The 25,852-nt window shown below is 42.4% G+C and overlaps 1 protein-coding gene across 7 annotated transcripts in view; it reads right to left on the minus strand.

Moving 5' to 3' along the window:
* Positions 1-25,852, minus strand: part of LOC106611552 (LIM domain-binding protein 2) — an 88,088-nt gene that overhangs the window by 23,227 nt on the left and 39,009 nt on the right. For 6 of the 7 annotated variants that reach the window (XM_014211874.3, XM_014211875.3, XM_014211872.3 and 3 more), the window contains exons 3-4: positions 5,824-5,996; positions 284-406 (exon numbers count right to left, since the gene is read on the minus strand). In XM_014211874.3, the coding sequence (XP_014067349.1) occupies positions 284-406; positions 5,824-5,996 (296 nt within the window). Of the gene's footprint in view, positions 1-283; positions 407-5,823; positions 5,997-18,853; positions 19,073-25,852 lie in introns of those variants that run through there. The other variant, XM_082955865.1, reaches the window with a different exon arrangement.

Here is a 25,852-nt window from a genome sequence, read left to right on the forward strand (position 1 = left end):
GCCCTCAATGGCAATGTCCATGCAAAACTGAGTATATCCATGATGACTTCCTCAACATTCTCTATGGTTCTCACCATTCTCTATCATTCTCATAATTCTCTATCATTCTCTATGGTGCGTGGGTGGCACATGTTGACGATGTCAAAGCATAGAGTTGGATATAGGGCACATTTCTGCATCTTGCTATAATGGCGTCTGTGACAGCATGGGCAGTGCCCTCTATCCAACTCTATGTGTTACATTTGTGTGGGTGTGCGCATGTTGATGATGTCACACTACTCACGTGCATGGCCAGGATGCTGCGGGGGATGAGTTCTCGGTTCTGCCGGATGGTGAAGTGCCAAGTCTTGATCCTCATAAGGTCGTCAAAGGCAAATTCAAGAATCAGGCGGCCCTCTGTGCATACCTGTCCCAACAACAAAGATGGGGTAACATTTTCTTAGAAGGGGGTATACATAAGACATGCATAACACCTTCATGAGACCAAGCATGACACATTTATGAGTGTTGCAGTATCATTCATAACAACCTTTGTAACAAATGTAGTCCTACTCAGCTTCATTCAATATAGGTTTTCAAAATCCCTTAGTACACAGTAGGCTACAGTTTACGTCACCTTTGACATCATTCCCCATACTGATGTACAGTGCATTCAGAAAGAATTCAGACCCCTTCACTTTTTCCACATTTTGTTACGTTACAGCCTTATTCTAAAATTGATTAAACATTCCCTCGTCAATCTACACACAATACCCCATAATGACAAACCGAAAACATATTTTTAAAATTTAATTTTAGCAAATTTATTACAAATAAAAAACAGAAATACCTTATTTACATAAGTAATGCACAGTATTTATTTTACTATCAGACATTTTTAATTTGCTGGCATGCGGACGTCTGTTTATTGGGTAATCACAACAGGGATCGATTTTTATGAGCCAGGAATGATTTTCATAAAACTCATTATGTCCTTCAGTTTCAAATTTGTTCAAGTTGTTTGGAATTGGGCAAACTATTATTTACTCTGTCCTTATTCAGCAGGTCTGTCCTTGTTCTTCTCATCCCTCACGCTCTCTTGAAGATGACGCAGAGACAAAATAAGTTTGGGTCAGAGAGAGTTGCCAATTAAGAGACAGAGAGAGTGAGAGAGGGAGAGTGTGCAAGAGAGAGAGAGCGTGCAAGAGAAAGAGAGACAGTATGAGTGAGAGAGAGACAGGAAAAAAAACTCATTCGCCCCTTTAGCCGAATTCAGTGTTGTAGGGGCCCTTGCAGTTCCCGATGTTTCGTTGCTGTGGCAACCGGAGGGAGGGAGAGAGCGGGCAGCAAAAAAAAAGAAATCAGCTGATTAGTTGGCATGGCAACCGAAAAGATGTAATCCCACCAGACACACTCTAATCAATGCCCCCAGCACAGATGGTCTCTAGAGGATCAACAAGAAAGAGGCTGGCGGGCATACAGGCCTGGTCACGTGGTTTCACTCCGCAACCCTGGAAAAAAATGAAAAAGTAGAGAAAAAGGGATTTTTTTCTCCCTCTGCTATCTCCTACCATTGAATATATGATTTAACCCATTCTGGTGATGTAGTTTAGTCTATGTTGCTTGGCTACAATGTGAGGATGTTTCTCTATGCAGTATTACACTGTCTGGATTTTGTAGTCATGAGTTATTCGGCCATTGAGATTACATTTCGGAACTACTTTCTGATATTTATCAAGTTAGTCGTTGGATATCTAACAATGTGGTTGTCTTTAGATCTGTGCAGATTAGACTGAAGAAATATTTGAAAATAATCGTAACTGTTTAATGAACAATGGAAAGGGCTTTCATTCTAGTTTGATTATGATTCCAACTGTTTCTTAGACTAGTGTACTCTGGCCACAGGGAAAAAGTATGACTTTAACGATACTGGCTACAGATGTAAGTGAAATTCTGTAACGCTTCCATTGATATTAACACAAAGACCTACACATGCTAAAATATATTTTTTTGTACATTGTGAAACATTCTATTCGGAAACTCCATGAAGCGTTATCAGGGGAGTTAAACAGAATATAAAGGGGCGCCTAAATGTACAGAAGTATTGTCCAGAAAGAAAGACATTTTATCATATGTGTACTGTACACTACCGGTCAAAAGTTTTAGATCACCTACTCATTCAAGGGTTTTTTCTTTATTTTTACTATTTTCTACATTGTAGAATAATAGTGAACACATCAAAACTTTGAAATAACACATATGGAATCATGTCGTAATCAAAAAAGTGTTAAACAAATCAAAATATATTTCTTCAAATAGCCACCCTTTGCCTTGATGACACCTTTACACACTCTTGGCATTCTCTCAACCAGCTTCATGAGGTGGAATGCATTTCAATTAACCGGTGTGCCTTCTTAAATGTTCATGCGTTTGAGCCAATCAGTGTGGGGGAGAATACAGAAGATAGCCCTATTTGGTAAAATACCAAGTCCATATTATGGCAAGAACAGCTCAAATAAGAGAAATGACAGTCCATCATTACTTTAAAAGACATGAAGGTGAGTCAATATGGACAATTTCAAGAACTTTGAAAGTTTCTTCAAGTGCAGTTGCAAAAACCATCAAGCACTATGATGAAACTGGCTCTCATGAGGACCGCCACAGGAATGGAAGACCCAGAGTTACCTCTGCTGCAGAGGATAAGTTCATTAGAGTTACCAGCCTCAGAAATTGCATCCCAAATAAATGCTTCACAGAGTTCACGTAACAAACACATCTCAACATCAACTGTTCAGAGGAGACTGTGTGAATCAGGCCTTCATGGTCGAATTGCTGCAAAGAAACTACTACTAAAGGACACATTAGCAATGGACATTAGAAATGTGTCCTTTGGTCTGGAGTCCAAATTGGCGATTTTTGGTTCCAACCGCTGTGTCTTTGTGAGGTGATCTCTGCATGTGTATTTCCAAATGTAAAGCATGGAGGAGGAAGTGTCATGGTGTGTGGGTGCTTTGCTGGTGACACTGTCTGTGATTTATTTAGAATTCAAGGCACACTTAACCAGCATGGCTACCACAGCATTCTGCAGCAATATGCCATCCCATCTGGTTTGGGGTAAGTGGGACTATTATTTGTTTAAAGAAAAACCCTTGAATGGGTAGGTGTTCTAAAACTTTTCCCCGGTAGTGTATATAAACTGTACAGCCAAAATTCTGCCAAAATACACCATAGTGAAGTTTCTTTATTGGTTGGCTAAAATGGATTGTTATTAAAAATCGTTACCAATAAAATGGCTTTACAAATCCTTTACTCTTACAATACTACACTTCATGGGACTGTATGAAAAGTACAGGCAACTGATGAAAATGGTAGTGAATACAAACAGTGGTCATAAAAAGGTAAGGCCCCTTGGAGAGTCCCAAATGATTTAAGAAGCCTGTAATAAATCTTCTCCACATTTGCTTGGCTAAGGGATCTCAGTCACATATTCTGAGAGGAGAGAGTAAAACAGCATCACAAGCTTGCTCAAGAGACACCATTCTCTACTGTATAAGGTGCTACTGTAGGCCTAGAGCCTTATTCATAATAGATTAGGTTCATATATAAATATTATTTAAATATACACATTCATTATAAATAAGGGTGTAATAGAGAATTAATAATACATTTGTAACATATAGTAACATTATAAAACATCATCATATACATTCATTATGTATTAGTCTGTAATCGGGTGGCTTGGGGTTAAACATCCCCAGGATTAAACCCCCCCCCCCCCCTGTAATTCTCACAAAAAACACTTTATGTCACCAAAACATTTTTCAACACTTTCCCTGGATGCCACTAGTCTTGCTCAACTGACCATGTAATCTGTCTCATCTTAACGTTTTAAGTCACTCCAACAAAACAATTTAGAGGTACATTGATCTAATATTTTGTGCTTTAGAAAAAGTTAAATATATAACTTAATGGAATTACATCTATAAATGTTTATATATATATACACCAGTAGGGGAGCCTAAAAATAAATAATCCACTTGGTTAGAGAGAAAAATGGTCATCAGTTTTTATTAAAAGTAGTACAATTTAAAGTGAGTATGTTTGGGGCACCTATAATAGCATTTTCAAATCATGTCCAAATCATCTATAAGTATCCTCTTTGAGTTACACAATACATTTTGAGATACAGTAATTTAATGATGATTTGAACAGGAAGGATGAAAATAAAAAGAGGGGCCATACATCAAAACGTCATTATATTGAAGATATTAATAGTGAGATGTGCAATGTCATTTTGATAGTGGGGCAAAACACCCCCCTTTCTGAAGTTTCTGTTTTTATTAAATAACAAAAATATATATAATTCTGCCCACTTATTTCCCTTCAAAATGTGTTTGCCTATGGATAGCCTGTATGCACATATCTAAATCTTACCAAATGTAGCTTTTTTTTTGTCAGAAAATAGATATTTCCCTTAGGGGGGGCGGGAAATACATTCTGTAGTCAAGTGATACCCTATTCCTTGTATTAGACTGTAATATACCATTATTACACTGTTATTACATTCCAATTCATCAACCTTATCAATTCAATTCAAATTGGCTTTTGCTTAAACAGTTTACTCAATAAATAAGAATTAAACAGCGAGAGATAGAATCATTGACTGTCCCCACAGGTAGGGATGGCCCACTGGGCTACAGTAACAAGGGCTTTGGTCCCGATGCTACATCCACAGAACTCCCGTCTGGTTTTTCCATCCCCCACAGGAAGTCCTGGCAACTGGGCTACAGTAATAAGGGCTTTGCCCCAATGCTTCATCCACAGAGCCTAGGTATAATGGGGCCTGCTGGGTGTTAAATCGAGGTTCTGGGATACCATAGGGGTGCAGCGGGGGGGTACCATCGTGCAGAAACCGACACCCTCGCCTCACACGCACGCACACACTTCCACACACGAACACGTACACACACATGAACATGCACACATGCTGGGTTTACACATCCAGATTACTCCCAGCGGGATGGCGGGGGCTTTTCCCCCTGGGATAGGGAAGGAGCCAGGAATGATTTCTCCAGGGATGAGGAATGGGGGGCTGGAGGAAGGAGGATGGAAGGGTGGAGGTGAGAGAAGAGGGGAACGAGGCAGAGCTCATTGAGATTCAGCGCTCCAGTGCCAGAAGGCTGGATGGGAGCTCCCGGAACGTGCTCTGTTAGTGGAATTTCTTTTAATGAATTAATTTTTCCACTTCCTGATTTTGCTAAAGCTTAAATGGGGCGGTTGAGAAAATATTTTTCATTTACCGTGTTTGTGTGTACTGTTATTGTTCTTCATCTGTTGCAGTTTACATTTTCCTCTCTTCTCATGATACTATGCAAGCTATGGTATACCCCTAACATGGTGACTAGGTTTTATGATAACACTGCATTTGTGGGTAATTTTATGGAGGTAAATTGTGTGTGTGCTTCACTGCAGTGTTCATTCATGGAACAAGGAATCCCTGTAGCTATCTTCACTAGCATGAGCCTCACTTTAAATTCAAAAGACAGTCTGCAGAACCAGATTCCAACACAGTTGACCATCTGAATCAAGTGCTGCTAGATACTCCTTTTAGGAGCCACACCCACCATACTTTTACTCTCTTCAGCTTTGTGGAAAATAATTTCATAAATGTAAAAAACTGTCATGGATACGAACTTGAAATAAATCATTTCAATTTTATAGTAAATTAAACAAAATTTCATAAGATCTTGGTGTCACAATGACACAATGAAATTAAATAAAATCTCATAAGATCTTGGTGTCACAATGACAGCCTTGCATTTATTGCAGGGGTTACGATCTTACCTTTGTAAACATTGGTTTACCGTGCTGAGTGACCATGGTGCACTGATCACAGTCCACAGTGATGCAGGAGTTGTGGAAGGACTCCTTGGAGTGTTTGAGGATGTAGTACAGGTCAGTGACGCCGCCCTCAAACACTGTGCTGAAGTAGCGTGGGATGAGCGTTCGTCCGATAGCTGAGAAAATAGAAAACAAAGAGCGGGGAAGTTATTCATAATTGAAATATGGGACTAAAGTAGTGAAGGGTGAGTGTTTGTCCAATTTAAAACAGGGAAAACAGAGGAAAAATACACAATTCACTCATTAAGTAATTCATTCATTTGTAGACTCAAGTTTTTACCAAACTAGCCTTTGTAGGCTAGTTATGGTCTATTATAATGTGTAGGTATGTGAAGGTACCTGACAAAGACCTACACTATAGATGGATAGAAAGTTTTACACCATGTATGCTACCCAATTTTAGCCATTACTGATCTGCTTTTCTTTGCTTAATGTGAAATAGCCATACAGTACAAAGCAAACCATTTGTTTTGCAAAATAGTGAGGGAATTATTCCAAGCAAGCAAAGTAAAACTTGGACAGTCTGGTTGGAAAGTTACAGCAAAGCTGTGAAAGGTTACTAGAGAACGCTAAAAGAACTCAAAGTGGAGGAACGGTGTGGATTTAGTGTTTGACAAAATCAAGAGAGCGAGAGAGAAAGTAGCGGAGGGGAAAGTATGCCAGTGTCTTTTGCCCTCAGGCTTTCTTGTTCTTTCTCCTCTTCCCTCTATTCTCTTTCAGCTAGATCTCTGTTTAAATTAATATAATGAATGATACAAAAGGATCATGCTTTAGGATACACTGTGACATTATGCAAAACAGAAAAGATATCTCTTCATCACATTATCAGCTTATGTCGGGGTAGTGTATTTGTAACAAGGGAAGGAGACACTATCAAATCAAATCAAATGCTATTAGTCATATGCGCCGAATACAACAGGTGTAGATCTTACAGTGAAATGCTTACTTATAAGCCCTTAACCAACAATGCAGTTTAAAAAATACAAATGAGAATAAGAAATAAAAGTAACAAATAGTTAAAGAGCAGCAGTAAAGTAACAATAGCGAGGCTATATACAGGGGGGTACTGGTACAGAGTCAATGTGCAGGGGCACCGGTTAGCTGAGGTAATTGAGGTAATATGTACATGTAAGTAGAGTTATTAATGTGACTACCGTAATTTCCGGACTATTAAGCGCACCTGAATATAAGCCGCACCCACTGAATTTAAAAAATATATATTATTTTGAACATAAATAAGCCGCACATGTCTATAAGCCGCAGGTGCCTACCGGTACATTGAAACAAATTAACTTTACACAGGCTTTAACGAAACACGGCTTGTAACAAAAATAAATAGGCTTTAACGAAACACGGCTTGTAACAAAAATAAATAGGCTTTAACGAAACACGGCTTGTAACAAAAAAATTATAATTTGCAGTAAGCTTTAGTTGTCTTTTTGCACTGAGTCAATTCCTCACGCTGCTGTTTCCAACGTCTTATCATCGACTCATTCAGACCAAGCTCCCGTGCTGCAGCTCTATTTCCTTTTCCAACAGCCAGATCAATCGCCTTCAACTTGAAAGCTGCATCATATGCATTTCTCCGGATCTTTGCCATGATGAGGGTGACAAAATGACTACCGTAATTAGAATGATGGGGCGTTTGAGAGTGCGCGATTTTATCTAAACAGTAAACTAAAAAGTTGTTTGACCTTAACCCGTTCGGCAATTTCATTGGTCTAATGATAGCTTCATGCCGCCAAAAAACTGAGCACGTCACAGAATGTGTTTTTTTGGAAGAAAAAAAATTGAAAGCGGGAAAAATCCATATATTAGCCGCGTCATTGTTTAAGCCGCGAGGTTCAAAGCTTGGGGAAAAAAGTTGCGGCTTAGAGTCCGGAATTTACGGTATGAATAGATAATTACAGAGAGTAGTAGCAGCGTAAAGGGGGGGACGACGACGACAATGCAAATAGTCTGGGTAGCCATTTGATTAGATGTTCAAGAGTCGTATGGCTTGGGGGGTACCACTTGCCGTGCGGTAGCAGAGAGAACAGTCTATGACTAGGGTGGCTGGAGTCTTTGACAATTTGTAGGGCCTTCCTCTGACTCCGCCTGGTATAGAGGTCCTGGATGGCAGGAAGCTTGGCCCCTGTGATGTACTGGGCCGTACACACTACCCTCTGTTGTGCCTTGCGGTCGGAGCCTGAGCGGTTGCCATACCAGGCAGTGATGCAACCAGTCAGGATGCTCTCGATGGTGCAGCTGTAGAACCCTTTGAGGATCTGAGAACCCATGCCAAACCTTTTTAGTCTCCTGAGGGGGAACAGGTTTTGTCGTTCCCTCTTCACGACTGTCTTGGTGTGCTTGGACCATGTTAGTTTGTTCGTGATGTGGACACCAAGGAACTTGAAGCTCTCAATCTGCTCCACTACAGCTCCGTCGATGAGAATGGGGGCATGCTCGGTCCTCCTTTTCCTGTAGTCCACAATCATCTCCTTTGTCTTGATCACGTTGAGGGAGAGGTTGTTGTCCTGGCACCACACGGCCAGGTCTCTGACCTCCACCCTATAGGCTGTCTCGTCGTTGTCGGTGATCAGGCCTACCACTGTTGTGTCATCGGGAAACGTAATAATGGTGTTGGAGTCGTGCCTGGCCGTGCAGTCATGAGTCAACAGGGAGTACAGGAGGGGACTGAGCACGCACCCCTGAGGGGCCCCTGTGTTGAGGATCAGCGTGGCAGATGTGTTACCTACCCTTACCACCTGGGGGAGGTCCACCCGTCAGGAAGTCCAGGATCCAGTTGCAGAGGGAGGTGTTTAGTCCCAGGGTCCTTAACTTATTGATGAGCTTTGAGGGCACTATTGTGTTGAACGCTGAGCTGTAGTCAATGAATAGCATTCTCACATAGGTGTTCCTTTTGTCCAGGTGGGAAAGGGCAGTGTGGAGTGCAATAGAGATTGCATCATCTGTGGATCTGTTAGGGCGGTATGCAAATTGGACTGGGTCTAGGGTTTCTGGGATAATGGTTTTGATGTGAGCCATGACCAGCTTTTCAAAGCACTTCATGGCTACAGATGTGAGTGCTACGGGTCAGTAGTTATTTAGGCAGGTTAGTGTTCTTGGGCACAGGGACTATGGTGGTCTGCTTAAAACATGTTGATATTACAGACTCGGACAGGGAGAGATTGAAAATGTCAGTGAAGACACTTGCCAGTTGGTCAACGCATGCTCGCTTGACACGTCCTGGTAATCCGTCTGGCCGTGCGGCCTTGTGAATGTTGACCTGTTTAAAGGTCTTACTCACATCGGCTGCGGATAGCGTGATCATACCGTCGTCCGGAACAGCTGGTGCTCTCATGCATGTTTCAGTGTTATTTGCCTCGAAGCGAGCATAGAAGTAGTTTAGCTCGTCTGGTAGGCTCTTGTCACTGGGCAGCTCTCGGCTGTGCTTCCCTTTGTGGTCTGTAATAGTTTGCAAGCCCTGCCATATCCGACGAGTGTCGGAGCCGGTGTAGTACGAGTCGATCTTAGTCCTGTATTGACGCATCGCCTGTTTGATGGTTCGTCGGAGGGCATAGCAGGATTTCTTGCAAGCTTCCGGATTAGAGTCCCACTCCTTGAAAGCGGCAGCTCTAGCCTTTAGCTCAGTGCGGATGTTGCCTGTAATCCATGGCTTCTGGTTGGGGTATGTACGCACGGTCACTGTAGGGATGACGTCATCGATGCACTTATTGATGAAGCCAATGCCTGATGTGGTGCACCCCTCAATGCCATAGAAAGAATCCCAGAACATATTCCAGTCTGTGCTAGCAAAACAGTCTGTAGCTTAGCATCTGTTTCATCTGACCACTTTTTTATTGACGGAGTCAGCGGTGCTTCCTGCTTTAATTTTTGTTAGTAAGCAGGAATCAGAAGAATAGAATTATGGTCAGATTTGCCAAATGGAGGGTGAGTATTTTTCCCCTCTTGTTGCACATTTAACATTATTTTTTATTTTATTTAACCAAGCAAGTCAGTTAAGAACACATTTTTATTCACACTGACAGCCTACTGGGGAACAGTGGGTTAACTGCCTTGTTCAGGGGAAGAATGACAGATTTTTGCCTTGTCAGCTCAGGGATTTGATCCAGCAACCTTTTGGTTACTGGCCTAACACTCTAACCACTAGGCTACCTACCACCCCAAACATGCTGATAGAAATTTGGTTAAACAGATTTAAGTTTCCCTGCATTAAAGTTCGCGGCCACTAGGAGCGCCGCTTCTGGATGAGCGTTTTCCTGTTTGCCAGCTTCGGTCTGTGGTGGTATGTAGACAGCTACGAAAAATACAGATGAACACTCTCTAGGTAGATAGTATGGTATACAGCTTGTCATGAGATACTCTACCTCAGACGAGCAAAATCTTGAGACTTCCTTAGATGTCATGCAGCAGCTGTTGTTTACATAGATGCATAGTCCGCTCCCCCTTTTCTTACCAGACGCCACTGTTCTATCCTGCCGATACAGCATATAACCAGCCAGTATGTTGATAATGTCATCGTTCAGCCACGCTCCGTGAAGCATAAGATATTACAGTTTTTAATGTCCCGTTGGTAGTTCAATCTTACTCGTAGGTCGTTGATTGTATTTTCCAGTGATTGCACGTTAGCTAGAAGAACTGAAGGCAAGGGGGTTTATCTGATCGCCTACGAATTCTCAGAAGGCAGCCTGACCTTCGTCCTCTTTTTCTCCGTCATCTCTTCACGCAAATGACGGGGATTTACATTTACGTCATTTAGCAGACGCTCTTATCCAGAGCGGCTTACAAATTGGTGCATTCACCTTATGATATCCAGTGGAACAACCACTTTACAATAGTACATCTATATCTTTTTTTTGGGGGGGGAGGGTAGGGAGGGGGAGGGTTAGAAGGATTACTTAATCCTATCCCAGGTATTCCTTAAAGAGGTGGGGTTTCAGGTGTCTCCGGAAGGTGGTTTTTGACTCCGGGCCTGTTCCCAGGAAAGCGGTATGTCCTTCACGTCGGGCTCATCGGACTCATTAAAGGACAAAAAAGCTACTGCCAGTTTGTGGTGCATAATCGCTGTTCTGATGTTCAGAAGTTATTTTCGGTCATAAGAGACGATAGCAGCAACATAAAACGCAGAAAAACGAACATAAAAACACAGTCAGTTAGGAGCACGTAAAACATCAGCCATCTTCTCCGGCGCCATCAGCCATCTGGTCCTGTTAGAAGAACAGGTTTGTGAGCCCCAGGACCAGCTCTCTCTCCTCTCTCCTCTCTCCAATATATCTACAATACAGTGTAAACTGAATTGTTGTTTGTGTTCGGGTTCCGAAGCAGCCATGTATTGGAAAAACAAAAAAAGAATAATAACTTATTTTCCGCTTGTGTTTTGAATCAAAAGAAGCCACGCATATTGGAAATCCCTCATCCTACTCTCTCTCCCTCTGAAACAAGCTACATTATCCAGCAAGATTCCTGATTCGGACCAGAAATAATACATTTTAGAGGCAACACACTGTTGGGTGAAATTATGTTCCACTGTTCCCCTGAGGGAGCAAAGCTAGGGAAATAAAACTTCATTTAGAAATGTCCCCCAAAGACAGTAGTGGCTGTGGCTCCCGAGGTTATGACTGCAGAGAGAGAGAGAGAGAGAGAGAGAGAGAGAGGAGAGAGGAGAGAGGAGAGAGGAGAGAGGAGAGAGGAGAGAGGAGAGAGAGCTGGTCCTGGGGCTCACAAACCTGTTCTACTAACACACTGAAGCCTCAGGACCAGAACATCCAATCAATCAAAATGAACCAAATTACCAACTATTTGACCAAGTTTACTGATCGAAATCTTAGAAAGACCCTTGACAAAGTACAGGCTCAATGAGCACAGCCTTGCATTGAGAAGGGTAGACACAGGATAGCCTGGCTCCCTGTAGAAGAAAGGCTGGGCAACCACCGCACCACAGCAGAACCAGAGACAGAGCTGACTGACATGTAAAAAAAAAATAATAATTGACAGTGTAATTTTCCCAAATTTTAAACCCTTAATCAAGGTTTCAAAGACCTCTCTGATGAGAGTAGGCTACCCGTTCTGTTGGGGGAGGATGCAGAGAGCTGTGGGTTGGCAGCGCACTACATTGCTGCCTGCCATAAAATGAGGGACAGTGTCTGACAGACCAACCAACCTGCACATGTCCTCTATGCCACTGTTATTGTTCAATGTATGGTTATTTTGACCCTTGATTGTTGTTGTTACTGTTCCGTTGACAATATTGATTATTATTATGTTAATTATGTTAATATTCTAAATGTATCACTTAATCTCCAAAGTACGCTTTGACAATATGTACATTGTTATGTCATGCCAATAAAGCAAATTGAATTGAATTGAGAGAGAGAGCGAGAGAGAGAGAGAGAGAGAGCCCGTGACTGGCATGTATTTTCAAATTCGATAAAGTCGGGCATGACTAAATAAACACGTAAAAAAAGGGTGAGCAGTGGAGGGAGGGAGAGAGAGAGAGGTAGAAGAGAGAGATACACAGATATGCTTCTCGCACACCTGACCAACCCATAAGCTTCAGTAGAAGCCTCGCATGAGGAGACTCAACCAAAACATATCCCACAAAATAACACTGCACACCCCACCAAAAACACATTGATAGAGCAGGTAATGGCAGGCATGGTAAATATTGTACCATTTCAAGCTCCATAGTCCAGTGTTTCCCCTACATTATTTTCTAGGTGGGGTGCAAACATATCCAAAGCATATTGGGGTATGGTGGGGTGGCGGGTGGCAACAGAGCTAGGATGTAAACTCTTAGACAAAAAAAGGTGTTATCTAGAACCTAATAGGGTTATTTGGCTGTCCCCACAGGAGAAACCTTTGAATTACCCTTTTTGATTCCAGGTAGAACCATTTTGGTTATTTGGTAGAACCTTTTGAGTTCCATGTAAAACCCTTCCCACAGATGGTTATACATGGAACCCAAAAGGGTTCTACCTGGAACCAAAAAGGGTTATCCTATGGGGACAGCCAAACAACCCTTTTGGAACCCTTTTTTCTAAGAGTGTATGTGTGTCTGTGTGTGTGTGTGTGTGTGTGTGTGTGTGTGTGTGTGTGTGTGTGTGTGTGTGTGTGTGTGTGTGTGTGTGTGTGTGTGTGTGTGTGTGTGTGTGTCTGTGTGTGTGTGTGTGTGTGTGTGTGTGTGTTTGTGTGTGTGTGTGTGTCTGTGTGTGTGTGTGTGTGTGTCTGTGTGTGTGTCTGTGTGTGTGTGTGTGTCTGTGTCTGTGTCTGTGTCTGTGTGTGTGTGTGTGTGTGTGTGTGTGTGTGTGTGTGTGGGTGTGTGTGTGTGTGTGTGTCTGTGTGTGTCTGTGTGTGTCTGTGTCTGTGTCTGTGTGTGTGTGTGTGTGTGTCTGTGTCTGTGTGTGTGTGTCTGTGTCTGTGTCTGTGTCTGTGTGTGTCTGTGTGTGTGTGTGTGTGTGTGTGTGTGTGTGTGTCTGTGTCTGTGTCTGTGTGTGTGTCTGTGTCTGTGTCTGTGTGTGTGTGTGTGTGTGCGTGTGCGTGTGCGTGTGCGTTTGTGTGTGTGCGCGTAGGTGTGTACGTATTGCTTTTTTGTTACTATTAAAAAGTAATGGGTCAGGGACGTGATGAGTCTTAACGAGCCCCAAGGTTATTCATATGATTGCCACTTACAATTAACACCACTAGAGTAACAGAAACCTCAAGCTCACAAACAAACATTCATTTGTTTTGAAAATGTCTATCCTTCCCCCTTCTCCTCTGTCTCTCTCACTCTCTCTCTTTCCCTCTATCTCTCTCTCATTCTCTCTCTATCATTCTCTCTCTCTCTCTTTCCCTCTCTCTCTCTCTCTCTCATTCTCTCTCTATCATTCTCTCTCTCTCTCTCTTTCCCTCTCTCTCTCTCTCTCATTCTCTCTCTATCATTCTCTCTCTCTCTCTTTCCCTCTATCTCTCTCTCATTCTCTCTCTATCATTCTCTCTCTCTCTCTTTTTCCCTCTATCTCTCTCTCATTCTCTCTCTATCATTCTCTCTCATCTCTCTCGTTCCCATCTCTTTTTTTTTTTTTTACCACCAAGTTGATTGGCCCATCTTCAGACGCGGGCACTCAAGAGATAGGATTAACCGCCACTTGTTTGGGTGAACACGACGCGCAACATATGCCTCTCAAGTAATGTGTACCCAAACATGCAATTTACAAATAATTAACGCTGTGTTAATTAACCACATGAATTCATGCCACTTTGTGGAATTGTTCCCCTTGCGAGTCTCTAGGACCGCTGCCAGCAGCCCGAGCCAAAAAGACGTGTGAGAAACAGTTTGGGCTCCGAGCAGAACGAGGGGTTTCTAGAGGAAAGGGGCCGCTGTCTGCCTTTCTACTAGTTTTCTAGTGAGTGAGTGCACACACACACACACACACACACACACACACACACACACACACACACACACACACACACACACACACACACACACACACACACACACACACACACACACACACACACACACGTATGCATATCTGTGTGGATATGTGTGTGTGTGTGTGTGGGGGGGGGGGTTGGGGTTGAGGGTGTGCGTGTGTGGTGGGGGAGGGGGTTGAGGGTGTGTGTGTGTGTGTGTCTGTAGGTTTGTGTGTATGTGTGTGAGTGATGGTGGGGGAGGGGGGATGAGGGTGTGCTGTATGTGTGTGTATCTTTGGGTGTGTTGTGTGTCTGTGGGTGTATGTTGGTGAGAGGGATGTGTGGAAGGTTGTGAGAGGGATGGTGGTTAGAGGAAAGGAGAAAGGCAATATCCACTGTGCAACATATAACGAGGCACAGAGGGACTGTAGTAGGAGCATGCTATATGCCCAGGAATTCATATAGACACACACTCACTGTACACCCACCCACACATACATTATAAGAGTCATGTTGACTATCTGATAGTCTATGCTGTATATGATACTGGTAAAACTAAATTAATTTTGTATTTATTTTGCAGACAAATAAATTATTTAACCATATGACCATTAACCATAATAAAATGGACTAACTGGTCATTGAGTCCAGTTAGTCACAGCTGAATTTTTAAAAGTAAGGGCAGGGTTATGGACAGTCGAGTTGACTTGTGGAGAGTCCGCCAATAACATTAGTACAGATTCTAGTTTAGTGCATTGTTTGTACAGTTAACAGTATGGTAACTAAGCCATTCATTTTACTTTTCACCCAGTAACCAGTTACGTCAAATACAACAAACTATCATAAACTTGACTGAACTTCACTTTAGTTTCAGGGTTGTCACCAGTGGTCATCTCATTCCTATGAGCTGCAGAAACACGGACAGAAAAGTGATGATGAGACAAAATTCATAGGAGGAGTATCCCACAGAATCAGGGTAAATTAAAAAGGGGAAAAAGGCGAGAAAGTAGAGAGATACTCAGTGGGTGATTATGCAGCAAATGCAGCTTTCCGCACTGCAGACAAGAATGCATGGAAATTAGGGAGGAAGGGAGAAATGGTAGACATATGAAAAACTCTGTAGAGGGTCATGTGCAATTTCTATTAGAATCGTTGATAGGATTGCATACAGGGCCGGTCCTGGCCGTTCTGCCGCCCTAGGGGGAGACAAAAAATTGCCGCTCCTACAAGAATAGTCCCAGTAAGCAAAATTACGTTTAAAAGATGTCTTAAATATGTATTTTCCCTAATAAATAAGTACTTTTTGAAATTAGGTTCAATTTTAGTTCTGAATGGAAGGTGAAAATATGTCTTTTCCAGACATTGAAAATCGGGTTAATTTTTGGATATGAATGAAAGTTGAAAATATTAAATTTATAGACTTCTAAGTTTGGGCCAAATCAAGGATGGTCCAGACCGGACAAAATCTGAACCAAACACAGACATCTATAATTGGTTCAGATTTGGTCCGGACTGAACAGGACCAAAAAAAGACATTGGTCCATGCTTACTGAGTTCTAGCCTACAGCAGGGATGGGCAACTCCAGTCCTCAGGGTCAGAGTGGTGTGACACTTTTTCTCCATCCCTAGTCAACACAGCTGATGAAAATAATTGCATTCTAAACTGAAGATCATGATTAGTTGATTACTGGTGTCAGATGTGTTAGCTGGGGCTGGGGCAAAAGTGTGACACCAATCAGTCCCTTGTTGCCCATCCCTGGCCTACAGTGTTGCCATAAATGTAATTTTAGGAATGCCCATCTATGTGGTACTGCAAGGCCTACCATTTGTAAAACACCCCAAAAAAAGACTTCCCAAAATATGTCCAAAAAACGTCACAGTCGGTCCGTGCTTACTAAGGTGTAGCCTACCATGTCACCAGCAATGGAATTTTATGAATGCCCATCCATGCGGTAGGCCCACCGTTTGTTAAACAGGCTGTTTCATTGGCTTTATTAGTCCTGATTCCTGTCCGCACCCTATTTGCAATGTGTTTACACAGTGGGAAATGCAGACGTATTTTCACTTTCACTTTGATCAGCTCGTAAAAAAAGTACAAATACAAACTTTAAACCACTGATCATCACAATTTAGCCCACAGGATGAAACTCCTGGACAGCAGTTATAAGTCGCCTGATTGTCCATTCCATATTGTCCATTTTACTTTGACCTGTCCTGTTTTTAGGATATGTTGTTTGTTAACATGTCAGCACATTTTTTTATTTGATTGGGCGCCATTTAGGTTAGCCTATCTGATCGGAGAAACAACATTGTCATACATTTTATCTCCAGCCTGTAGGCTACAGAAAAGGCAACATACTCTTTCTACCATATGGTATACCTGATACATGATTTATGTTAGATAATTTTTTTACGAAATGTTAGTGGAGCGCCGCACCTCCAACAACACATAAAACCTCACATAATTATTCCCAAAAACAATAATAATTTCTCTCAACCAGTGGCATGAGCGCTAATGCCGGCCTATGTTCTGCGTCCCTGTATTCTGCAGGGCCGCAGAATACATCTTCAAAGTAAGTGGATGTTATAGATAAATATCTTCAAACTAAGGGCAACCATGGCATCCGTGACAAAGGGAGAAGCGTCCATCCATGTATAAGAGAGCCTAGCTAATTACATTTTCAGACACTAAACGTTTCTAATTCTGTCAGAAAGTCATTTTCATTTCAAGTTAAAGTGTACTGTTAGCTAGCTAGCTAACGTTAGCCGGCTGGCTAGCTAGCTGGCTGGCTAACATTAGCTGGCTGGCTAGCTAGCTAGCATTACGTGTATGATCTGTGTAGTAATATTATTCGTATCTCAGACCCATTTGCATTGCTAGTTATAGCCTAATGTTAGCTAGCTAACATTGAACCTGGTTGGTTAGCTACCTGCAGATTGATGCAGGGTAGTAACATTATGAGTTGGAATTATGGTTCATTGTTTAGCTAACTAGCTACATGTCTAAACAAGACTCCATTATGCATGCAACTATTTTAATAGAATGTTTATGATGTCACTGCGATAACTGTCAATAGACGTAGCTGATAAATTCGTTCTGGATATCTACTCCGATTTCAGAGCACTCTTGTCTAAGTGTGCCAGAGCGCAGAATAACTGTTGAATTTATGAACAATCAACCCCCTTTAAATATGGCCGGTGTCAGTAAACATTGGCAAAAAAAACGTCATAAAATGTTTGCCAGCAGCAGAGCTGCAGTCACCAACGCTCTGGATAACATAAAAACAGCCTAACCAGCTCTGCTAGGGTGAGTAAAATGGTCAGAGCTGTTCTCTCATTTGTGTCTGGAAGTAGCTAGCAAGATAGCCAACATTAGCCAGTTAGCTTGGGTGCTTGACTGCTGTTGTTAGGGTCAGAACGTTCGGCTCAACCCTACTCCTCGGCCAGAGTGTCCAGTTACGAACAAACAATCTGACAACACTCTGAGTTTACGAACGCCCAGAGCACACTCTGGCACTAAAAATGTATGAACACACCCATAGTATAAGCCAGCCTTTAGTCTTGAGATCTTTGTTTGTTTAGTACATAGCCTGACATGTGAATCCTTGAAGAGATGGGTGGGGCTAAATCTTAAGAGGGTGTGAAGGATGCTGAATGGGTGTAGACAAAGAAGAGCTCTCCAGTAGGTACCAAAACATTCAAGGGGCATTCAAGCACAATTACTTTCCCATTGTTCCTCAACTGTAGTGTAAGATATGGCATTTTCTAGCTCTGAGTCTCTACTTTTATTTCAAATTTTGAATCATAAGACCAAATCCAGCCGGTCGGTCACATATATGATGTGATTTTTTTGTTGCATTTTGTTGCGATAATAAGGTAGGAAACAACATGTGAAAATTGCTTTGGAAACCTGTTGGAGCTCAAGTCGACTACAAACCCCACAATGCAATGCTCTCTCTGGACAGGCTTGTTGGCTAGCTAGGAATCAGCATGTGAAGTAGCTAGCTAGCTGTAAAATCCTTGAAACAAAATGCACTATCAATTTAGGCGTTACAATCTCACCATTTTAAACCTGGTAGAGATCCTGTGTCCAGCTCAAAAACACGAGTTGGTGATGTTGCTATGGCAAAGCGCAGAGGGAGCGAGCCTGCTATCAGGGAACAAGGGGCCAGGGTTCCAGTGTAAAAGCACGGTTTCGATTGCTCCTACAGTTTTGCTTCGGTACTGCAGTTTAACTGATGCCCGGCTCAGAAAGACCATTTCCATACACGGCCAAGTCAGATTTGAAAATTCCAAATAAGACACTTTAGTCATCACCTTTGTGCATAAAACATCCACTGAATGATGCAAATAATTGTCGCTGAGGACGATTTTTTTTCATTACTCACAGCCAAAGATATTAATTCACATTTTATATTCATCCAATGTCTGCCATGTTTTTGGATGAGGTTATGATGTCGTCGCTGCTCACGCTGCTCCCTGTGCATGTGAAGTAGGTCCGAATAAACCGGATGTAACCTGTACAGTATATAGATGGTCCATGAATAGGCATATGCGAACGTGAGTAGATTACCTTGAAAACAACAGTCGGACATCTTGGACGCAGTCTCCAGTTCTTATTATACCTCAGTGTCAGGGAGATGATAGGAGAAAACTTCTTTGCGTCACGGAAGTTGAAGGAAGGAAGGATAGAGGTACTTTTGAGGAGATGGGAAACTCCATTGGAATCGTATTATAACGCCCATTGTGGATGTTGCCCATGTGTCGTCAATGGGCCGTGCGGTGCATTCTGCGCGATTGCGTCAAGGAGTGAATGGGAATCAAATGGGGTTATAAAGTAGCTCAAAAACACAACATTAGCATGAATTTCATGAACAAGAAGTACAACATTACAAATCTTTTCAGAGATATAAGATAATTGTCGTATAGCTTTGGAATTGTGACTTTGCATACTTTTGAGGAAAAGAGGCAGGTTTCTCGAGTCATACCTAGACTTTGAGAAGGGATTGTGTGACGATTAGCTTCGCAACCGCGTGACGCAGCATGACAACGTGAATGCGATTGGTCGACAGTCTGCTGGGTGCGGCGTTATACAGTACGTACCTCCATTCCGTTCCTCCATTCATTGCCATTCAATGAGATTCCTATCTCCTCCTTTCTCTAATATCTCTGGAAAGGATATTAATCTGTCAGTGCACTGTTTGCTTTGTGGACATTTGAATTAAATATATACTTTGTCATCATGACGATATAGATGGATAGTCCCAGTCGGTATTAGATAGAACATAGTGGCCACGCCCGCCTGTGGGGAAAACAGCCTGTGTTTACCTAGGTTAATCCATTGGCTCACAGCAAATACTTGATTACAAATACAAATACAATTACAAAACTACATTTCAGAAAACTACAACGTCTAAAGATTGCTTTTAAACATTGCCTGCTCCCGAGCGTTCTCACCACTTACAATCACGTAATATTGTACAGCTTCCCTCATCCCCCTTTTCATGACGGTGTTAGCAGCCACGTGAGTGAGTGAGTGAGTGATTGCGACTGGAACATTAAGCTAGCCAAGACCAAAAACACGAACAAACGGACTATACAGCTACAAGTAGTGAGTGGAGTTAGAAAAGGACTATAGTAAACAAGTTAAATGTCTTACCTGTGATGAAATGGCTTCCACACACATAGCTACGTGTAGCCTACTCGGACACTTGGTCCCAACTTTTCCACCCTCTCCCACGCCAAATAGCCTGAAGCCATAGGGCTCTTCTCGCAGGCTCTATTTCCCTACATGGGAGCATTGTGAACTGTAGGTCGGGATTTTTGGCCTGGTTACATGTACATTGAACAACACAGTGGCTTTTCAGCATGTTTCGTTATTTCTGTATAAATAAAAAGCGACAATGAATTTGGCTCTTTACACTGGGGTTCAATAGGAAATCATGTTTGTTTTCCCCAATTTGTGAGCGGGGTCGAGGGGAATTCCTTAATATTATGTGAATATCGACTCGGCGTATGGGTGTGTTCTAGACAAGTATGCCCATACCATCTATTGGCTGATTTGGTGTGCACGTAACTGTTTAAAAAGCATTATGAAATGTGACATTGGATTATCCCCTATCTCCAGTGACGAGAGCCTTATAAAAGTATGACAAGCGCCTACACAATTTCCTGATTTCACAGACGGACCACTTAGAAGTTAAATCATAGTGAATTTTTATTTTATTTTACCAACTGATAGAACATAGACGTTTACCAGAATGACAGGAGTTTCATGATTTTTATTTCTGGGGGTGAATTATCCCTTGAAGATATCGACACAGACATATGAAGAAAAAATATATGAATTTATGTATTGATATTTTCTGAGTGTGTGATCAATGATTGAAGAGATTCATGCTAGCCTAATGAACAAAACAAACAAACTGGTCTTGCTATCGACCTGTGTCTTTGCTTACTGTATCTCCAGCAGCAATAATGCTTGAGATAATGCAACGGATGGCCGAGTGTACACGCCAATATAACCTGTCACTGCTGTTACTGTTGGGTCAAAGGTTAAGGTCCATGGAGGGAAAAGAAGCGAACACCATGTGACAAACAGCTGACTTTGGTCAAGTAACGTCAATTAATCATTTGTAAAAAATGTATTATTTATATATCCCTTTTTACAATAACATTTGTCACAAAGATATTTAAAGTAACTAGACCTCTAAAGAGCAAACAGCGGCACAGTGGCAAGGAAAAACTCTCTAGAACAAAGAAACTTAAGAGGAACCAGACATCCGTTTTACCGCGTAGATGTTTGGAGTACATGTGAAAGGACAGCAGATATGATGTACTCTAAATGTGCCAATATTCACAGTTCACAGTATATAAAATCATGTAATAGTGCCTCGTCTGTATAAATAGAGTTCAGGGAGGAATAGCTTAAAGACACACATACTGTAAATTACAGTACGTAAAATCAACCACACACACATAAATTTGCATGAACACACACACAAACACACACACACACATGATGATGACGATAATGGCGCCGGAGGGGATGGCTATGCTGTTTTGTTTGTTTTTTCCCATTGTTTGTAACTCAGTTTGTATATAATGTTGCTGCTACCATCTCTTATGACCGAAAAGAGCTTCTGGACATCAGAACAGCGATTACTCACCTCGAACTGGGAAAAAAATGTTTTTTCTTTAATGAGTCGGACGCGAAGGATATACTGCTTTGTCGAGACAAGGCCCAAATCCCGTCATCAGCGTACGGAAAAGACAGAGAAAAAGGGGGAGGAGGGCGTGGTGCCTTGTAAGAATTTGCAGACGAGTATGTAAACCACCCCTTCCCTCCGTATTATAGGCCAATGTGCAATCATTGGAAAACAAAATGGACGATCTACGATTAAGACTATCCTACCACGAGATATTAAAAACTGTAATAGCTTATGTTTCACTATGATTTGGCTGAACAACGACACGGATAATATAGAGCTGGCTGGCTTCTGCCTGTTTCGGTAGAACAGAGCACCAACGTCTGGTAAGACGAGGGGTGGGTGTGTGTGTCTATTTGTCAATAACGTCTGGTCTAATTTTAAAGAAGTCTCGAGGTATTGCTCACCTGAGGTAGAATACCTCTTGATAAGCTGTAGACCACACTGTCTACCAAGAGAGTTCTCATCTATATTATTCGTAGCCGTCTATTTACCACCACAAACCGATGCTGGCACTAAGACCACACTCAACGAGCTGTATAAGGCCATAAGCAAACAAGAAAATGTTCTTCCATAAGCAGCGCTCCTAGTGGCCAGGGACTTTAATGCAGGCAAACTTAAATCCAATTTACCTCATTTCTACCAGCATGTCACATGTGCAACCAGAGGGAAAAAAACTCTAGACCACCTTTACTCTACACACAGAGACGCATACAAAGCTCTCCCTGGCCCTCCATTTGGCAAATCTGACCATAATTCTATCCTCCTGACTCCTGCTTACAAGCAAAAACTAAAGCAGGAAGTACCAGTGACTCGCTCAATACGGAAGTGGTCAGATGATGCAGATGCTACGCTACAGGACTGTTTCGCTAGCACAGACTGGAATATGTTCTGGGATTCATTCAATGGCAGTGAGGAGTATACCACCTCAGTCAACGGCTTCGTCAATAAGTACATTAACGAATTTGTCCCTACAGTGACCGTACATAAATTTCCCAACCAGAAGCCATGGACACTAATCCGGACGCTTATAATAAATTCCGCTATGCCCTCAGATGAACCATCAAACAGGCAAAGTGTCAATACAGGACTAAGTTGAATTCTACTACACTGGCTCTTGGCGCTCGTCATATGTGGCAGGGCTTGAAAACTATTACGGACTACAAAGGGAATCCCAGACTCGAGCCTACAAGATGAGCTAAATGCCTTTTATGCTCGCTTCGAGGCAAGCAACACTGAAGCATGCATGAGAGCATCAGCTGTTCCGGACAAACGTGTTATCGCGCTCTCCGTAGCCGATGAGAGCAAGACCTTTAAACAGGTAAACATTCAGAAAACCACGGGGCCAGACGGATTACGAGGACGTGTACTCAAAGCATGTGCGAACCAACTGGCAAGTGTCTTCATTGACATTTTCAACCTCTCCCTGGCTGTAATACCTACATATTTTAAGCAGACCACCATAGTCCCTGTGCCCAAGAAAGTGAAGGTAACTCTCATAAATTATTACGGCCCCGTAGCACTCACGTCGGTAGCCATGAAGTGCTTTGAAAGGCTGGTCATGGCTCACATCAACACCATCATGCCAGAAACCCTAGACCCACTCCAAATTGCATACCGCCCCAACAGATCCAAAGATGACACAACCTCAATCACACTCCACACTGCCCTTTCCCACCTGGACAAAAGGAACACCTATGTGAGAATGCTGTTCATTGACTACAGCTCAGAGTTCAACACCATAGTACCCACAAAGCTCATCACTAAGCTAAGGACCCTGGGACTAAACACCTCCCTCTGCAACCGGATCCTGGACTTCCTGACGGGCCGCCCATAGGTAGTAAGGGTAGACGCTGATCCTCAACCCTGGGGCCCCTCAGGGGTGCGTGCTTAGTCCCCTCCTGTACTCCCTGTTCACCCACGACTGCGTGGCCAAGCACGACTCCAACACCATCATTAAGTTTGCTGATGACACAACAGTGGTAGGCCTGATCCTCGACAACGAGACAGCCTATAGCTAGGAGGTTAGAGACCTGGCAGTGTGGTGCCAGGACAACAACCTCTCTCTCAATGTGAGCAAGACAAAGTAGCTGATTGTGGACAATAGGAAAAGGAGGGCCGAAGAGCAGGTCGAGAGTTTCAATTTCCTTAGAGTCCACATCACAAACAAACTGTCATGGTCCAAACACACCAAGACAGTTGTGAAGAGGGCCCGACAACACCTTTTCCCCCTCAGGAGACTGAATTGGCATGGGTCCCCAGATCCTCAAAAAGTTATACAGTTACACCATCGAGAGCATCCTGACCGGTTGCATCACCACCTGGTATGGAAACTGCTCGGCATCTGACTGTAAGGTGCTACAGAGGGCAGTGCATACGGCCCAGTACATCCACTGGGGCCAAGCTTCCTGACATCCAGGACCTATATACTAGGCGGTGTCAGAGGAAGGCCCAAAAAATGGCCACATTTTCACCCAAGTCATAGACTGTTCTCTCTGCTACCGCACGGCAAGCGGTACCGGAGCACCAAGTCTAGGTCCAAAAGACACCTTAACAGCTTCTACCCCCAAGCCATAAGACTGCTGAACAACTAATTAAATGGCCACCTGGACTATTTACATTGACCCACGACCCTTTGTTTTTAACTCTGCTGCTACTGTATATAGCCACGTTATTGTTATGTACATTTCTTGTGTTACTTTTTGATTGATAGATTTTTTTTTACTTAGTAAATATTTTATCAACTCTATTTCTTGAACTGCATTGTTGGTTAAGGGCTTGTAAGTAAGCATTTCACGGTAAAATCTACACCTGTTGTATTTGGCGCATGTGACAAATAACATTTGATTTGACACACCCAACTAGAATATGGGAATCACTGCCCAGAACATTAAATATTTATCAGTCATAAAACTTTGATTAAAACTCTCTCTGTGCTCTCTCTCTATCTCTGTGCTATCTCTATGTGCCCTCTAACTCTGTGCTCTCTCTCTCTCTCTCTCCAGCTCTCTCTCTCCATCTCTCTCTCTCTCTGTGCTCTCTCTTTCTCTGTGCTATCTCTCTCTATGTGCTCTCTATCTCTGTGCTCTCTCCATCTCTCTCTCTCGCTCTCTCTTTTGCTATCGCTCTCTCTGTGCTCTCTCTCTTTCTCTGTGCTCACTCTCTTTTTCTGTGCTATCTCTCTCTATGTGCTCTCTATCTCTGTGCTCTCTCTCTCTCCATCTCTCTCGATCTCTCTTTTGCTATCACTCTCTCTGTGCTCTCTCTCTTTCTCTGTGCTATCTCTCTTGCTGTGCTCTCTCTCTCTCTGTGCTCTCTATCTCTCTTTGTGCTCTCTCTGTGTGTGCTCTTTCTCTGTGTGTGCTCTCTCTGTGCTCTCTCTCTGTGCTCTCTCTCTCTCTCTGTGTTCTCTCTCTCTGTGCTCTCTATCTCTCTTTGTGCTCTCTCTGTGTGCTCTTTCTCTGTGTGTGCTCTCTATGTGCCTCTCTCTCTCTGTGCTCTCTCTCTCTCTCTCTCTCTCTCTCTCTCTGTACTCTATTTCTACTCTCTCTTTGTGCTCTCTCTCTCTCTCTCTTTCTCTCTCTCTTTCGCTCTCTACATTTTCCTCTCTCTCTGCCTGTTTGGGTGTACGAACTGTACAACTCTCAGTCTGTTTCTTTTTGTGTCAAACACTTCTCCGAAAGGCACTCAGATAGTGGCAATTAGCGAATTCATTAAGATCCTAACACAATTGTCAAAACACATTAGCAAAGGAGCATCATTAAAAGTTTAGTACATTTTAGAGAGAGGTAACCAAATATAAAAAGGCAAAGAGCCATCTAACTGAATAGTGAGTATTCTTTAAATTTGAATACTAAATTCAGGGCTGAGTTGTAGTGGTTTGCTATTTTCAATAACTCAAATTTTGTATTTAGACATGGACAAAAAAGGCTTGGGCAAACCTACCAAGCCTGAACTATGAAAAAGAACGAGATGTTGCTAAGACATATCTTGTATTTATTATTAAAAAAGTAGCTTTCCAATATAAAGTCTTTGACAATACAACACAACTCAGTAAAACCCATTTCAGTTATCATTTAAGGTGGGGAGGGGGTGAGCGCAATAAATCTGACATAGACTATGAAAATCCCCCTGAATGCAAACACATACTGAGCAAATGAACACAAAAGGTAAGTATGCAAGTTTAGCCTTGTATTCTCTGTCATTTTGCTACCTAAAACCCAAAGTTACTCTCAACTCATTATCAATTCCGAGAGAGCATCATGTTTTTTATTATTATTATTATTATTATTATTATTAACTTTTTTTAGGGGGTAGATCAGCTTTAATATTGCAGATAGATTGTGGCTTCTATCATGTGTTTA

Source organism: Salmo salar, chromosome 09 (assembly GCF_965601325.2).
Source record: "Salmo salar chromosome 09, fSalSal1, whole genome shotgun sequence".
Lineage (NCBI taxonomy): Eukaryota > Metazoa > Chordata > Actinopteri > Salmoniformes > Salmonidae > Salmo > Salmo salar.